Genomic DNA, 17,873 nt, shown 5'->3' on the forward strand with positions numbered 1-17,873 from the left:
CATCTTTACACAGAACCTGCTTATGGACCAGTTATTCCATGTTGATATTAGCAAAGCATTAAAACAAATAAGCAAAACAAGTGACATGAAGCCTCTGACGGCAGCGTAGTTCTATGAAACAAGAAGGTGTGAACGCCGTGTTTCCTCTCAGACTCTTTGAATAACGATATGCCCAAAGTTTGACCAGCGAGAGCCAAAAATGACTTCGTACCACAGCTTTACCTGAACCTGCTGACCTGAAACCACAGGGGTCACTGCTGCACTGCTGCAGGCTGATTGGATAATTGCATGTATGAGAAGTTAACATGTATTCATAATAAAGCTCCCAGGGAGAGCATTTCTCTGGGTGTGTGTGTGAAGGGACTACAAAGGCATGCTGATGTGAGTCTGTGTGACTGCTGGTTCAGTGTTTACATGTTTCTGCACTGCCTGTTAAAAAGTCCTTTAATGCAGACCTGAGTAGGTGGACTGGGTGTGATGTCAGCCTACCTACGAACAGCTGGCTGCTGAGCCGTAAGCGGAGGTGTCCGTCGGCCGGAGCCTCCAGGAAGCGGAGGGGGAGCTGGTCGACCTGCACGGAGGCCTCCTTGGCGTTGCGCTCCGCCCTCACGTAGTGCCACTGCCTGTCATTCAGAGGGACGTGGGACTTTACGGACAGGACCGCCGGACCGTTTCCCACATCAAAGGAGAAAGTCACCACTGAGGGAGCTGGGAGCCACGCACGCACGCACGCGCACACACACACACACACACACACACACACACACACACACACACACAGACGCACACAAACATGACATTCAGGTCAGACTGAATGCAATATTAGGTTTTTATGTTCTTCTCTATCCTGCCTTTCTGATGCAATCTGATACAATGCTGCCGGGAAAACCTGATGACCTGCATAGATTTATGAGGGGCTCAGCTGACAGTTCGTCAATATTTCACAGTGTCTCTGATGCTGCATTCATACATAATGGCTCCAAATATCCTCACCATTCCTCCAGATAGGATGTGAACGCAACACACTGCAATCAACAACCTTACCTTTAACTAATGACAAAGTGCTGTTGAGCTACATGTGATGGCTGGATATGCACTGCTTACTAAGGTAAACTAATATTCCTGATTTTTTAATGGAAACCTTTTTTCTTTTATTTTCCACAGTTAATCTGATTCTTTCCTGCTTCAGTGAATTCATCAGGCGTCACTGCACAGGTCATAAAGAGACTGCTTTGTGACAGCATGACATTACTGTTGAGTGTGTCATTAGGATTACATCATTCAGTGGAGTCCTCACACGGTGCTTCTCTGGGAAATTAAACTGTCAGCACGAGCTAGCATGTCTACCTGAGAGAGGACTGATCAGCAGGCTTTAGGAGGCGCTCTGTGGTAATACGTGGGTATAATACTGTTGTAATCACAGACTGATTAGTAACCAGGGTGGTTTATAAATAATACCAAGTTGGTCATGTCATGTTAACAAGTTGTTAATTTCACAAATTAAATCATTTTACATTTCTACAAAGTCACACATTTCTAAATCATTAGCAGTTTCAGACACTGCTGCTGTTTGCTGTAGTTTATTTTCAAAATGATCTACTTACCCCGGCTACACTTATTAGCACAAACGAGGTGTTAGCTGTGTATTTATGGATGCAGACTGCTAATCAAACTATTCCAATAATGAGTTTTCTACTTCTGGTTTTGATCACATTTATTCGTTTCTTTTAGTTTTCCCTCTTATTAAATATCTGTTACATCTTAAAAAGAAAACATGGCCTCTTCTGAACCCTGGAGCCATATTTGGCCCACTTGGATCAGCTCGTTATGCAGCACTCCATCCTGCATGTATACGGTGCTTTTGTAGTCTTACCGCTCATAGTCCCATTTTAACTGTACACTCATACTGCACTTTGTTCTACACACTTAAAGTCCATATGATGACTACACAGTGAGGCATGACTTCACAAACCTACACGTGTCATCACAGTGCTCTGCCTATGGTAATAACCTGCAGGCTGCAGTTTTATGCTTTAAGGTGTCGTTAAAAACAGCAGTATTATTTTCATTATGAAAAACAAGACATTCATAACAGCTATGTACACATGCATGTGTATGTGTACATGCATGTACACATACACATGCATGTGTATGTGTACATGCATGTCCTCATGTCCACGTGCGTACCCTCTGATTTATTCCACTGTCTAAATGTTGTTTTGTGTTCTTAATCTGCTCCTTCAATACGTTTATACAAGGCAACAGCCGAGCCAGTCAATAAACCTTAACTTAATATAATATTTCCCAGTTATGACTGAACTGCTCTTGTTTGTAGTTTGTGTGTATTGCACCTCTCTTACTGTAGACACAACGTGCACTCACAGCTAAGCTCGACTCTGATGAAGTCCTTGAGGCCCTGGTTCTCCAGAAACACTCCAGAGGGAGCGCTGGTCTTGAAGTAAAAGGAGATGTCAGATGCCAGCTCTGCCTGTAGGGTGGGGAAGTACAGGTATGACGACTCCTGGTAGAAAGAGGCTGCGTTCCATATCGACCCTGGAAGGACAGATGGAAGCGAAAAGAAAGTAAAGATGACAAACAAAGTGAAGGGAGGAGGCTGCGCGCCCAATGAGGTGAGCGTCGTTTGTGGAGATGTTGTGTCACGCTGCATCTGGAGGACGTTTTTGTTCATGAATGTAAAACCTGTGACTTTTGTGGAGCGTTATTTCCACCAGGCAGCAGGTTTTCAGTCAACTGGAGCACATAAAAAAACTCAATAACTCTTGTTAGGAGAGTTCATTGCCGTGTGATGCTGTGCTGCTGAAATACTGAGATCAAAAATTCCTGTGAAAGAAAATCAGTTTCTTTTAAAAGATACTTTGGTTCTGCAGAGAAGATCGAAAAGTAAATATAAGATATCGGTGAACGTGCAGCGACCGTTCGTGGCACACATTACGAACAATAGGTGACATCACAGGCTTCTGAAACACTGTAGCTATCCTCTAAATAATTTATACATTACATGCATTATGCATCATCAGCCAGACGTTTGATGTGTTTAAGAAGCTTTGATAGCTGCTATTAGACTTAAAATAGACTTATTTGGAGGGGCGGGGGATGGGGGAAGCTGGCACGCTTAAATTCTAAGACAAGTAGCACAAAATCAAACCCCAGCCCTCTGCAACACCTGCAGATATTTACTAAAAACGAACTGAAATTTCTGTGATCCTGCCTGCACCACAGATGAGGTTTTAACTGTCGATCCAGCGACAAACATGAAAGCACATTCGCAAAGACATTGTGTGAACATTTTGTGTCTCTAATCAGCCTCCATCTGCAGCCAAATCTGGAACAGTAGCTTCAACAGTGAGGTGATCACCTACTGTCTCCATAACAACGCAGAGGGCCGATGTGGTAGACAGCCTGCGAGCCCATTCTGTCGGTGTCTCCGATCACTATCTGGCTCACTGGTAGGTGGTCTTTGTAGGAGAGGACTCCTGTGTCATTAGCCCTGTGACAGAACAGAGAAAAGAACCAAATAAATAGTAATACACAAATCCTCAGGGGCTGGATTCTTTCATGGGGGTCCAGATAAAGGCTGACTTTCAGCTCCGTTAGCACAGAGCGCGCGGTAAACACCCCATAAAGGGAACCATCTATCACAGAGCACACATTTGCCTGTGAAAACATGCAAACGGAGCTGAAACCAGGAAGGCTTTGGAGTGGATTAACGCACCATAAACAAAGCCATTGAGAATGTTTAAACTCCAACACAGCCTTTGTTTCTTCATTCATGGCTCAGAAACGATGATGAGTTTAATCAAAAGTGAAATATTATGTATGAGCTGTAATTAATCATTTTGGATTAAACTGTGCTATACGAAATTGTCAAAGGCATTTTCACACAATCCCAAACAGATAATGAGCTGCAGAAATTGGAGTGTGAAAATGACACTGAACAGTGTATGATCTACTCTTTTCATTTTTAGGAGACAAATTTCGACAACATGCTGGAGCCTGAGCTGCTCGTGGTGTTAGCGTTCCCTCTGAAAGGAGCACAACGGCGACTCGTTAGTCACATGGTCTGTCTCACAGTCATCCTGTGGATTATCTCAGTTCATGGATAAACCATCCATTTATCATTATTTCATTCAAACTGTTGTGTTCTTCTGTTTCCTATACACGGCTGTGGTCTCACATCAGTGTGTATCAGATTATTACTGGCTCCTACAAAAAAGCGGCTTCTTTGTAAAACTCGTACGTCTGACATCAGCTAAAGAGACAACATATCCAATGTTAAAAGTGAGATTTAAACCCAAACAAGCTGAGAAACGTGCAATAAGAAAATAAATGTTGTATGATGGAGAAGCTGCTAGATACAAAGACGGGCAGCTTCTGTGAAATACTGCCAAAAATTCAGCTTTCTATGAGAAAAATGCAGAGAATATATGAATGTTACATCATATTGATACACACTGGACAGAGCCTGAAAACCAATATCAAATGCTGCGGTCTTCAACCCTGCATTAAGAATAAACATGATTGTGGAAACTATGTGATAAAATCACTGCACAGACTCAGGAAGGCTTCTTCGTGCCACTGTCAACAAATGCAGTTCACTGTCCAGCCTCTGCCAAACCAAACACACTAACTAGATCCAGGAATGATTCTTCAGATCATTTCAGAAAGAATCAGGTGATGGGGATAATTAAGGAGAAGTCATGAAAGCGGATCCGCTGGATTAGAGAAGAGCGACCATGTGGCTCGTTCTCCGGTCTTTAAGTGATGACGTATGACCCTGCTTCAGGGTCCAGACTACACTGCGTTTATTGAAGCTGTTGCAGTTACGTTTGTCCCTATCCATCAGGAACCCTCACGTTAACTTTTATAGAGTGGAAAAAAGTTAGCGTTCATCCTCCAGCTTCACTGTTTTTGTCGTGCTAACCATAGCTGTGTAGCTATACTCCACATAGCACATCATTATATACCAGCTAGCCCAACTTCAGTAACTCTACAAACGTCACTGCTGTTTAGTTTTCTGTTGAAAGTGATAGGTACATTTTAATCTTTCAGTAATCTCTCAGTCAGAACATACTATATCATGTTTAGGTGGAAGCTAGCGAGCTAACTTCCTGCTAACTTCTAACTCTGTTAAATTTAATAAATTCTGTTTTCATGGATGCCTGGATGTTAAACTTAATAGTTACAGCTGGTAAAGCAGCAACGCTGATCATTTTATTAAAGATGAAAGAATTCAGACAGTTTGTAACTCTCAGTGATGCCGCAGTGTTTTTTTGAGTTTGGGACCTGCAGCCGAGTTTGGACCTGGAAACAGCTGATGATGTAAGACTTAAAGGCCGGATTAACTCATAGCTCAAAATCTTTAATTATACTAAATGAAATAGTCCTGTAAAACACTAATATTCACTAACTTGTAGAATAAACCTTGGCAGTTCTAACTTGCATTGAACTTTTTTTGCATGACTTCGTCAGTTATACTTTCATCGGGGTTTGTGTTGATTCATTATTGCACAGCTCTCTTAAGGTCCTGATTTCAGTCAGGCTGAGGTCTGAATTGTGACTGGGCCACCGTAACACTTTAAATCTTGATTGTTTCTGATGCTGTGTTAACACACAGAGCAGGAAGCTGCCCAAACACCTGTTTTTAAAGAGGTGGTCACACTTGCTGATGAACAATAAATCATGCGCATTTTTGATTAGCAGCAACTACCTGCTGCTTACTGTTTCCATTCCTATGAAGCAGTAAGGCCATACTTCTGTGGATACTTTCTTTTTCATGTTGATATATATACAAGTTTACACTCCAGATGACAACTTCTGTTCCTGACTGAAAACACACACACACACACTCCAGCTGCAGAGAGGGGTCTGGGAGTTCGACTGGCCCGTCTGCAGTCAACAAAGAAGCCTGTTGCAGTAAGTCCTTTATCAGAAAACCAGGGAGGGTCAAACAGCTTTCAAAGCCAGAGCAGTGATGTGAAACACATTCAGTGTTGGTCAGAAAGAAGCAACGATGCAAATGATGTAATTAAGAAGCAGAACGTCTCACTTCCTAAATCTAGAACGCTGCACTGGACTCTTTTAAATCAACGTGAGGTTTAAATGATTTATCATCATTTTTGATTGTGTTAGCTTTAACTTTTGGTAGCTGTTTAAACGTTTTTGCAGTAGCAGTTTTGTAATTCACCTACAGGATAGAGAATGGTGTTCATGATGTGAATAAAAGCAGCCATATGTGCACTGTCTGTACCATGTGTCTGTATCAGCATCACAGTTGCAGAAGTAGTTCATGTCAATGCAGTTCTCCTCCAGGCTGCAGGAGCACTGCTGAACCCCAGGCAGGAAGCCTCCCCAGTAGCTCCTCTTTTCTCCTTCCCGGTCCAGCCACCAAGAAAGCGGACTGCCATCTGCAACAAAACCACAGTCAGCAAGCTGCTGCAAAGGACTCACACAGTACAGCAAATACAAGTCACAAATAAAACCACTGGCTTTAAAAAAAACATGAAACCCAGAGACAGTTTCTTTATTTTAATTTACAACAACACCATCGAAAAGAAGTATGAAATAAAATAAGATAAGATATTATTATTATTATTGTTTATTTTAAATGCTATGATGATATACGTGATATAAACAGTGAAATGACGCCAAACTACTTGAAACCAAAAACATAACTGAAGGGTTAAACAGCTTCAATCAATGTGACCCTGCACTACACAGAGGCCAGCTGGCATGGAGAAGCCCATTAAGACACATGTCACAATGCATAATCAGTGTTACATGCTGTGGGGCTCTCATCCTGCAGCATACATTACAGGCAAAGATTTATGTATGGATACATGTCACAGCAGTGAGCAGTGGGGTCAGAGGCAGGAACCATCGCTGTGAAATTCACTTTAACATCATCCATCACTTTGGCAAAACTGGTGACACAAATGTTAATTGTATGCATAAGTGAGGAGCTACAGGAACAATGAGTATGCACCAACATTTGCATTACAAAGGATGGAAATAATCCACATCTTTATCCTGTGTATTCATCGCTGTCCGCTGCACATTTTAAAATAGTCCTGAGACATCAAACAGGAACACAAACCAGAACAGGCTACAATCAATACATCCTGCAGGAGAGGTCTCTCTAATCACTTCCTGACAGGAAAAAATGTTTCTTGTGTCCTTCACTGAAATGACTGAATGCCCAATGTATCACATGTATAGAATAAATATAGAATAAAAATATATCATATACAACAGGATACAGCAAAAACAAATGAGGATTTTGTTATAAGGGTTAATAAACATCTCAGTTCCATCTTCTTTGACGGTTTGGGTCTGACAGGATTAATATTCACAATCTTTGCACCCGCAGAGCTGAGGGCTGCTATTTAAGGGGGAATGACAATTTTAAAGTGCACACGGTGGGAACTACTAGGAAATGTGGTTGTGTGTCTGTGTGTGGGGTCAAACTGTGGGCTAAACACAAATAGCCCTACATTTAAATCAGTGTGTAAAGGTTTGTATGCAGTGCAGAGATGAGGGGCAGCATTCAGCTCATTAAATATACTCAGGTATATACACTGAGCTATAAATATGTGAGGGGGAGGGAATACATCAGTACTACTTCTTCCCACTCCTGTCCTGTAGTACCTATTGTACTACAGGACAGCATTATTCTTCTGTGTCATTTAGTCAAACTGAAATTTTGTATTGTTGCAATGGAAACTTAGTTTTTGTGGTTTGAAAATGTTTATCTAACTTAACATGTCAGATAAATTTGTCCTTAAGTAAAGATTGACTTCAAGTCAAAGGTTTAATAATTAATTAAATTAGAGTCTGACTAACACTTAATAACAAAGTAACATATTTCCAGTGTGTGTATATAGAAATAGATGATTAATGAATGAGTGAATGAAAAGAAGACCACAGCTCTGGGTCAGAGAGGTCAGTATCATCCACTTCCTGCAGAGATCGTTCAGCAGCAGTGAAGCAGAGAAACTGAGAGTAGAGCTTGGGTGATGCTGCGTTTTGCAGTGGATGCAGATTTTAAGATAAAAAAATTCAATACACTGACCTCTGTCACTGTAAACTACTGGCAGCAATTATCCCAGAAAAAGACAACTCCTATGTGAACATGCTTCAGGCTTCATTAAGTTTTGCACCTTAACAGCCTGACAACTTTGTTTTGTTGAACTACAACATTCTCTAAGCGGTCAGCTCTCAGTTACTCTGGATTATATTCAAACCAAGTACACAGCCTGTTTAATTTCAATTAACTTTTAGGTCTCAGTTTGTCCTCTAGTCAAAATAAGAGAACAGACACACTTCTGTCCATATTATGTGTCTATGTTTGCACCTGCAGTTACCTTTTACCATTTTAGTAATCTTACAGGTTCACTGCAACTTCACACTGTTCACCATCAGTCTTAGTCATGTAAACTGTCTGATGGTTGTACCTGATGCTGCAGAGACACGTGGCTGTTGTGCTATTTCTTTCAAAACTATGTCCTCTTTGGGGTGGACAAGGAGGACATGGGAAGACAACAGGACAGCTGGAGGACACATAGAAACAAAGCTTCTGCTGTTACAGCTCAAATATTCTGCCCCACATGTTTTACACACACCGGGCAACAGGTGGCGCTGCCCCTATCGTCCATCCTGCCCGCAGTCCTGTTAAGCATAAGCGGACGCATGGACGGAGGACATGTTGTCTCCTTCAGTCTGGCATGATCTCTCTTCACAACGCCTGAGTGCATTCACTGTGTGCTTAGCTGTAATGCTGCAGGTGGTGCTGAGAGCCACACTGGAATCAACGGGTGATGACATCATTTTAATTAATTTGATTTTCTGCATAATGAAATTTTTTTTGTGTCAAATATAAGACAAAATATGTCCCAATATAAAGTTATGACGGTGAACCAGCTGGCAAACCAACTTTCACTTGGTGCTGTTTTCTATTTTCTATGAGCCACTTTAGCGCAGCTTTAAAAACAAGTGTTTAAAAAAGCGAGCTGTCTGATGGAAATTCCAGGGTAAGTTCATAAAGGATGTATCCACGGGAAAATCTTGCTAGATAAAAAAGAAAATGTGAAAAGAACAAAGAAGACTGCAGAATAGGACATCAAAAAGACGAGTAATTAAAGTGCTGTTGTGAATGTTTAATATTAATTCACTGTCACGTTAAAAGCCACAGTTGCCTCAAAGCAAACTGAGTTCATTATGAGTATTTAATAAGGAAAAAACAACATGTTTAAAATGCAAATCACACCAGAGCTGAATGGTTTCAGTACGAGGACATTACATGACTGAACATCTGTGTTCAGACTGGCAGGAACGATGGCAGTCAGAGGACATGCTACACAGCAAAACGCCACAACTGGAGGTGAACTTCAGATGTTTTTGGCACGCGCTGCACCAGAAAACCCAGCGGACCCTTTGAACAGCTACTGCTGTTGTTTTTTTCTGCTAAATTAGCAGGATGAGTGGCATCTCGTCTAAGAGCGATTTGCATATTCTGTTGAGTAACACTGTTGGTTAAATGGATGCTGTTTATACCTGCACGCTCAGAGAAGTGGATTACAAAAAGACATTTGACCTTTTTTCCACGGGAGATACGAGCGTCCAAACAACAAAGACGGCCGTTACAAAACTCAGACTGTTTCTTCGAGTGTTCACGCAGCTATGAAATACGCTGTTCTGGCTCTCTGTTTGATGTCTGGGGTGATAATGAACTTGTTTGTTTGTGCACACATGCTACCCAGGGAACAGCAGAATCTGGGACTTCATGAATCTTTCATGATTTAAGCGCGAGTGCTCGGATGTTTGGAACACCATAGGTGCCAGAGATTTGAGATGAATGTACACCAAAAGATTGGACACAGCCTTTCAGGTTATTGTTAAACTATAACAAGAGCAGGGAAGCAGTGGGCGAGGGGATGTTGAAGGGGGCAGCAGGTACCAACGTGGCCCCGGGCTGACAGCCTGACAATGCAACACTACAAAAACACAACGTTCAACTGCTTCATTTGGATGAGACCACTCAGTCCCACAGTGGGGGGGAGCCAGGCGTGGGGTCAGCAAGCAAATGCATGTAAGAGCATATTCCTGGCAAACAGGTTTGCCCCGTATTTCTGCTGACGCACGTGTCCAGTGTCTACTCGTTTGCATACAGTGTAGCTGTTCTCAGTGATGTTGTACTGGTGACCTTAGAAATGACAGGACATGTTTTAGGACAGCCACTGACCTTTTGTGTTAAAAAGACGGGACTTCCTGCAGTTGTAAACCACTTCCTGTTGGCACTGTTCTGACCCAGATACGATGGCACGTAGTTGTTCGGCCGAAGCGCTGTAGTTGAAAATCATGACGTGAGGTTTCTGAAGGGAAGAGGTCTGAACTGTGACCGGAGCTGTGCTGTTGTGGGACAACACGGTCCACACCTTCTTCTCTGCAAGAAAAATGTTCCCCTGTTACTGTGAAGCCAACATTTGGACCTCCTGCACCAAGATCTCACCCACAATGTGTCTGTGTGCAACACAAGGTCATCGTTAAACACAGATTTGGACACATGAACGTGAACACTCTGCTATATTATATATAAAATAAACTCACAGTTATATTAACCCTTTAAGACCTACCACAGAACGCCAGAGCTTATCTTTATATTTTTACATGCTGTAGTGCCATGTTTGGGATTATTTCAAGTTGCTATACATCAATACAACTGTTATATCCCAAATTTTAATAATATGTATGCATTAAGTCCATAACTACATAAATTGCAAAAAAGTGGAATAAAGTACAAATAAATATGTTTTTTTTTCTACACATATTTCTAGTTAGAGAAATTTCAGAGGTTTATCCCTTAAAACTGTAAATACAAAAAAGTTGCACAAAATAGTTTCCAACCACAGGAAATTTATTTAGAGTGTCTTCATAGTTTTATTTTTGAGATACACGATTTTTTTATATACTGTAAGAAAAACAAAAATAAATTTTATAATGCAAATTTGCAAAAAAACAGCATGTGCATCAAAATAAACTATTTCCAACAGTGTAATTTAAGTTCTAATCATCCCAGAAACGATACAGAAAGGCATAAGCTCGGACATGAATTTTAAAAACACCAGCATATAAATGCCCCAGAGGAAAAACTACCACGTTTCTGCGTTTCGGGACGGTAATGGCGGACATCAGATAGATCGCGCTGACGTCTGTTCCAAGTAGGAAGTGTTATGAACAGCTGATCAGATCGGCAAAGCCTGTTTCTGGAATATCATGTTTTTGTTGCTACAAATGCTTTTTACGCATTTGTTGCAAAGCCACATGTGGAAGGAAACCATGACCTAGGACAAGCTGAATGCATAAGATGTAAGTACAACTCGTCTGGTTTCATATGCAACCAAAATATTTGTGCTAGTTTGTGTGGTTGCAGTTCCACCGGGATTTAAAAATAGTTACGCAAAACGGAGCGTGCCCACTCCGACCGGTCTTAAATGGCTAACTGAAAATGACTTGATTGGCAAAACTCTGAAGTAAAAAGCAAACAAACAAAGATGTGACATCATTTGTCATTGACGGCTCTTCACTTTACAGTATAAAGCATGTTAAAGCGACTGCTGTCGTGGTTTGATGCAATATAAATAAATCTGACAGGGTGGAGTGATCCTGTCATATTAGGTTTATCCTAACGTGTCCTATAGTACGTGACCAAAGACAACACGTCACTTCAAACCCTACACTTTGAAAAACAACCTGATTTTATTCGTATCCAAATACGAACACAGAATATTTTGGATAAAATCAGACGATGTGTCCTACTTCATGATTATTCTCATCAGGTTGCCAGGCTTAGAGTTATTTACATCTCTAATGGATTCCTTAATTGAGGTCAAGTTGAGACATATTTGCTGCAGAACGATTGAGATTTTCAAGGAGACGACTGAAAAAACAAACGCTGGACGAGAGCAGCAGAGAATGCTTCGCTCTGTAATGTCATCACTGCTACATTAACCTTGCAGGGACGAAGCAGCTGGGAAAGTTGTGACAGCGCGGTGACGAGCACGGCCTCCAGAGTGTCAAAACTCAATATGTTTTGTCCTATATGTCATGCAGACTGTGGATCAGCTCGTGTCCCTCTGCCTGTCTGTCAAAAGTCACATCTCAGGTGACACAGAGCATATTGTGTTTGTGCCATCAAAAGCTCTTTCTGGCTTGTCTGCTGGGCGATGTCTCCCAAATCAAAACACCCACACTGGTGACATCAGTCTGCTCCCACAGCTCCCAAACACTAACACTAACCCTCTCCCAAATGCAACCTGGTGCCACGCGATCACTGTCGATATCTGTGCTGCCAACAGCCACATTTGTAATTATCGAGTTATCGACTCCTCTGCCTTGACGTCACTTTCCTTGTTTCTCCACGAGCAACAGATAACTGCCAGGATTTCAGAAATCAATGGGCAAATTTCTGTGAAAATGAATGTGGATATTCCTGTTTGCAGCACGGCGAGTGGTGCAGACGTGACTTTGAGCTGGGATCAGGTCAAAACCAAAACTTTTACCCAAGAAATGCGCAGATTTATGCATTCCTTCAAACGACTTAACAGTTTAAATGTTTTCGCGGCACCATTACTCGCCCTGCATCCAAAACATCCAGAATTACTGCGACCCTGTCATGAAATGCACTGTGCACACTAATGCTCCCGAGGGGATTAACCCTTGTTGACGTTAATGACCCCGAGCCTCTGGAGGCCACGGGGAGGGGGCTTAAGATCTCTAAGCCTGTCAAGTTGTAATCTTTTTTTAATATTTTTTTTAACTGGCTTTATTGGACGGATACAGGGAAGCGAGAGGGGCAGACATGCGGCCACGGGTCGGACTCGACCCCAGCCGGTCGCCCGCTCATCCGACTGAACTAACCCGGTGCCAAGTTGTAATCTTTTTGATTTGAGAAGCAACAAATCCCACATTTCTGCTCTCAGCCGTACTAGAGTGGACAAAATGACCTTTTAATTGAAGCATTATTCGATGAAGACACCATGAAAACTTTTCCCTTTAATTAAAGATCAAGGCAACAAAAGGCAGCGTGCTGCATATACATAAAGAACCAAAAGATTGGAAACAAATGAAAGATTAAATCTGTGTTTAACACACACTGAACATGCATTTAAAAACCCTCAGGAGGTCACCTAGACTGCTGCTGGGCTCTGGATCAATGCAGGCTAATCTGTAAGCCAGTGCACTCTTTACTCTGAGCTTTCTCCGTGTTCTCGGGTGATGTTGAATGGAGTAAAAGGTGACAACACGAGGTCTACAATGATCTCACCTGTCATGTTGCAGTATACCTGTGTGGGCCCCAAAGGACCACTCCCATCTGGATCAATGAAGTAGAAGCCCGATGAGCTGCCACTCAGCTTGTAGGCCTCACAGGAAGACTCGTAAATGGCTGCAAGATGCAGAGTGGGACAGAAATCAGTCATTCGTCCAAGAATCAGCCCACGCTCTGACGGCTCTCGATTGGATGAGTCATGAATACACAAAACCTATCTAAATGTATGAACTCTGTGCTGTATTATAGAAGTAAAGTACGCCCATGCTTTGGTTTTGGGTTTTTTTCTTTATGCTAATTATGGCACCAACATCCTGAACCAATGTCCTCCACACAAACCGATTCACATCGAGGAACATCTTAAACAACAGGCCTTCACAAAGATACAGACTAACAGAGGCCTTTGTTTGTGGCAGTGACTGTCATTTTAATGGGATGAAAGGACAACGACAGCAAACAAACGTTACTGTCTGCTGCTGGCTTGATAATAACTTCTGTTATTTGATGAAAATAATTAAGTTAAGTCAGCCTATTTGTACGCCATGTTTTTCAAAAATAGAAGTTGACGTAACAAACTGAGATAAACGGCAGAGACATCACAAAGCATTCAAATACAGAAAAGAAAAAAAACTCAAGGAGAACAATTAACACTACATGACAGCACAGTCCTTTGTGAGCTTCTCTAGATACAACAGGATCTGCTTTCAAGAGCCCAGATGAGCTGAAACGGTGCTGTGTGAAAGACTAATATGACAGCAGAGTTGTCATATTAGCATATGACTCAGCATATGACTATCCAGAGTTGGGACCAGGAAGCAGAGTTGCAGTCTTACACGCCTCTCTGCAGCTTCTCTCCTCCTGCTACCCCCCCAAAAACCCATCTCCATAGAGACTGTGTCAGCTCCCAAACAGACAAAAAACAAACTAAAAACCAGCAATAAACAACTTAAACATAAAAAATCACAAAGAAAGAACAATACAGTATCCACATCTGAACCAAAGAGTAAAACAGTGAAATGTGGATTATTAAATATTAGGTCTCTCTCCTCCAAGTCTCTGTTAGTACATGACTTAATAATTGATCAACAAATCGATTTACTCTGCCTTACAGAAACCTGGTTGCAGCAGGATGATTATGTTAGTTTAAATGAATCAACACCCCCGAGTCATTCTAACTACCAGAAATCCCGAAGCACAGGCCGAGGGGGCGGTGTGGCAGCAATTTTTCACACCAGTCTATTAATTAACGAAAGACCCAGACAGACTTTTAATTCATTTGAAAGCCTGATGCTTAGCCTCGTCCACCCCAGCTGTAAAACTCAGAAACCAGTCTTACTTGTTATCATCTATCGTCCACCTGGGCCTTACACAGAGTTTCTCTCTGATTTCTCAGACTTTTTATCTGATTTAGTGCTCAGCTCAGATAAAATAATTATTGTGGGTGATTTTAACATCCATGTAGATGCTAAAAATGACAGCCTCAACATGGCATTTAATCTGTTATTAGACTCAATTGGCTTCTCTCAAACTGTAAAAGAACCCACCCACCACTTTAATCACACTCTAGATCCTGTTTTAACATATGGCATAGAAACTGAACATTTAACAGTGTTTCCTGAAAACCCTCTGCTGTCTGATCATTTCCTGATAACATTTACATTTACAATAATTGATTACACAGCAGTGGAGAGTAGACTTTATCAAAGTAGATGTCTTTCTGAAAGTGCTGTAACTAAGTTTAAGAATATAATCCACCCACTGTTATCATCTTCAATGCCCTGTACCAACATAGAGCAGAGCAGCTATCTGAACGCTACTCCAACAGAGGTCGATTATCTTGTTAATAATTTTACCTCCTCACTACGTACGACTCTGGATACTGTAGCTCCTGTGAAAACTAAGGCCTCAAATCCGAAGTACCTGACTCCGTGGTATAATTCTCAAACACGTAGCCTAAAGCAGATAACTCGTAAGCTGGAGAGGAAATGGCGTGTCACAAATTTAGAGGACGCAGCCGTAATGCTCCAACAATCCATCAAGCGGTGCGGCTTCGTAGCTTACCAAAGTCGTACTAAAACATTTTTGACAGATTTTTGAGCGCCGTGTACCACATAAAATCGGTTCGAGGTCAGTAAGCACAACCAGAATTCATACATAAGCTGCAAAAAACTCTGTAATTAGCTTTTAGAAAGACACAAATTCTCATCTATAGATGCACAAACAAAACTCAGTTCACAGCTACACAGTCTGATTGAAACTGACCTGGGGAACACTTTGGGCAAAGACTCAGACACACACAAACACTGCAGGAGGATCAGTGATTCTGTGGATTTTGGAAGGAAAGATGACAAATACCTCATCAGTCCTTTGGCCACATGAGCTAAAAATTAAGTCTCAAGTTTACTAATGAATGTTTCCAGCCACTGAAACTGTCAAAGCCAACAAGTCTCAGTTATGATGCTAGTGCCAGCCAGCATAACCAGGATGGTAAGGTGTTGTCCAGTGGACTGTTTTCTAAAACCACCCAGAGGGCAAAATGAGAGCTTTTTGTCACAGTCATGCAGTTTGAACTCAGCAAGAGAAGTGTGTGTGTGTGTGTGTGTGTGTGTGTGTGTGTGTGTGTGTGTGTGTGTGTGTGTGTGTGTGTGTGTGTGCAAACTCCACAGATGAAGCCAGACATTTTTGAATCACATTGAATCTGCTGAGTGTTTTCAGACTCTGTCAGGTTTCAGGTTTTGAGTCCAGACAGAAAAGTTGATTTCACGTGTTTACGGGGAAGTTGATGAAAGGCCCTATTTTTAATTCAGCAGATGATCTTATCTGCCATGTTCCCTCCATCAGCCAAACACGACTGTGTTTGGCTGCATATAAACAAGATATCAGTATTCTGGGGCAGGGGAATTTCACACATACTTTCCAACAGCCGTCTCCACAGCAAATATCAAGGCGATGTCATAAAATGACAGCCGTAAGGAAAAACTCCTACATGCAGAGTCAGTCTAAAGTCAGCCAGTCTAACACTATTTAGGGTGTAACGAAAAAAGATTCTCAGAATTTTGAAAGCGAGAATAGCAGCATCGGTTGTAAAGGTCTTGTCAGGTTGAAGCAGGACAGCTTTTTTTGCTCTGCACAGGTGAAGAAAGGTATGAGCGAGGCTGGTGGATGTGTGCCGAATCGAATGACACAACTCGGCAGACCGGGAATAAATGGGGCGGTGCAGCGGGTGTAATGGCGGCTTTGAGAGGAGGTGAAGAAATGAAAGTGAGACAAAGTGCTCACAGTTGTGACATGTCGCTCCAGCATAACCCGTCCCTGAGCAGTCACAGGAGAAAGAGCTCCACATCTGAGAACAGCGCGCTCCGTGTTCACACAGGTTAGGAAGGCATCTGCAAAGGAAAGCACAGTTTAGGAATCCACTCATTTACTTAGTGATTGAACCTGTATATATGGACATTTGAATTTCTTCACTTTATTTTCACAGTTTGAACCTTTGATCCAGCACGACGATATTTCGTCACACTGTATACTTGACTGTATGTTGTTGGGTTGACTCTGTCGATAATAAGTCATAATGTGCACACATTGGGCTCGTTCACCAACAGCACCAACGTTTCACAATCTGGTGACTCATTAGCGTGTGCTTAACTTCAGACTATGCACATGAACGAACGGTGAACCCACCTCAGAAAATTAAAAACTCTACTCTGTTAATTTATTTCTACTAATAATAAATAATGATTTAGTATGTTATGCTATTTTTACATGAGCAAACATTTAAGTGGCGATATTATCTGAATCTCAGGAGCGGGACCTCATTCACACCCCTTCCAGCCTCAGGCTATATATGCCCCCTTCATCAATAGCTGCTGTTCTCATTTTCATGCCCCCCCCCTCCTTCTCTTCTTCCTTTCAGTCTCCTTCGACATCTATGGACAGTCTGTCATTCTCTGTTCAGTGAGGCACAGCTTTATGTGTATATACACACATACAAGGAGAGGTTTGTCACAGACCTGACAGTCTTTTCAGTAATGACACTGACTTCACAGGTTCACAGGCAAAGAAAAAATGCTGCTGCTGTTAGCGTCTGCCATGCTATGTTAGCTCAAATGCTCACACAGAGCTGAGCTGAGCAGATCAGCCCTCTGTCACTGCTACCAAAGGGGTATATTGATGCATATATCTATGATTGATCAGCTCATTTCTCTTCAGACTGTAAGCAGCGATTTCAAAGTGAAGGACATGCAACATGCCATCATGTCAGAAACAACACAGAACAAAAGTTATCTCATTGAAAAAGCTGCAGGCAGAGATTTTCTGTCTTTTGACTGCTTGTAATTAATTGATTATCAAAATGTTTGCTAATTAACTTTCCCGTCCGCTGACTAATTGAAAAATCTGTAGTTACCTCCTAATGTGCCGAGTTCTTTCAAGCTTTCAGAACAACTGAGGCTTTAGGAGCTGCTCAGGATGATAACACTTTACTTCCGACCACAAAGAAGGAAAACAAACAAACCCACATAAATAGGCGGCT

At 41.8% G+C, this 17,873-nt stretch overlaps 1 protein-coding gene across 1 annotated transcript in view; it reads right to left on the reverse strand.

The window, feature by feature from the left end:
- cntnap5a (contactin associated protein family member 5a) overlaps nucleotides 1–17,873 on the reverse strand; it is a 125,343-nt gene that overhangs the window by 30,316 nt on the left and 77,154 nt on the right. Inside the window, exons 11-17 of the mRNA XM_005475153.4 lie at nucleotides 16,622–16,728; nucleotides 13,340–13,459; nucleotides 10,259–10,459; nucleotides 6,269–6,425; nucleotides 3,381–3,508; nucleotides 2,383–2,553; nucleotides 490–708 (exon numbers count right to left, since the gene is read on the reverse strand). Coding sequence (XP_005475210.1) covers nucleotides 490–708; nucleotides 2,383–2,553; nucleotides 3,381–3,508; nucleotides 6,269–6,425; nucleotides 10,259–10,459; nucleotides 13,340–13,459; nucleotides 16,622–16,728 — 1,103 coding nt within the window. The remainder of the gene's footprint in view (nucleotides 1–489; nucleotides 709–2,382; nucleotides 2,554–3,380; nucleotides 3,509–6,268; nucleotides 6,426–10,258; nucleotides 10,460–13,339; nucleotides 13,460–16,621; nucleotides 16,729–17,873) is intronic.

The sequence above is a fragment of the Oreochromis niloticus genome, linkage group LG16 (assembly GCF_001858045.2).
Source record: "Oreochromis niloticus isolate F11D_XX linkage group LG16, O_niloticus_UMD_NMBU, whole genome shotgun sequence".
Classification (NCBI taxonomy): domain Eukaryota; kingdom Metazoa; phylum Chordata; class Actinopteri; order Cichliformes; family Cichlidae; genus Oreochromis; species Oreochromis niloticus.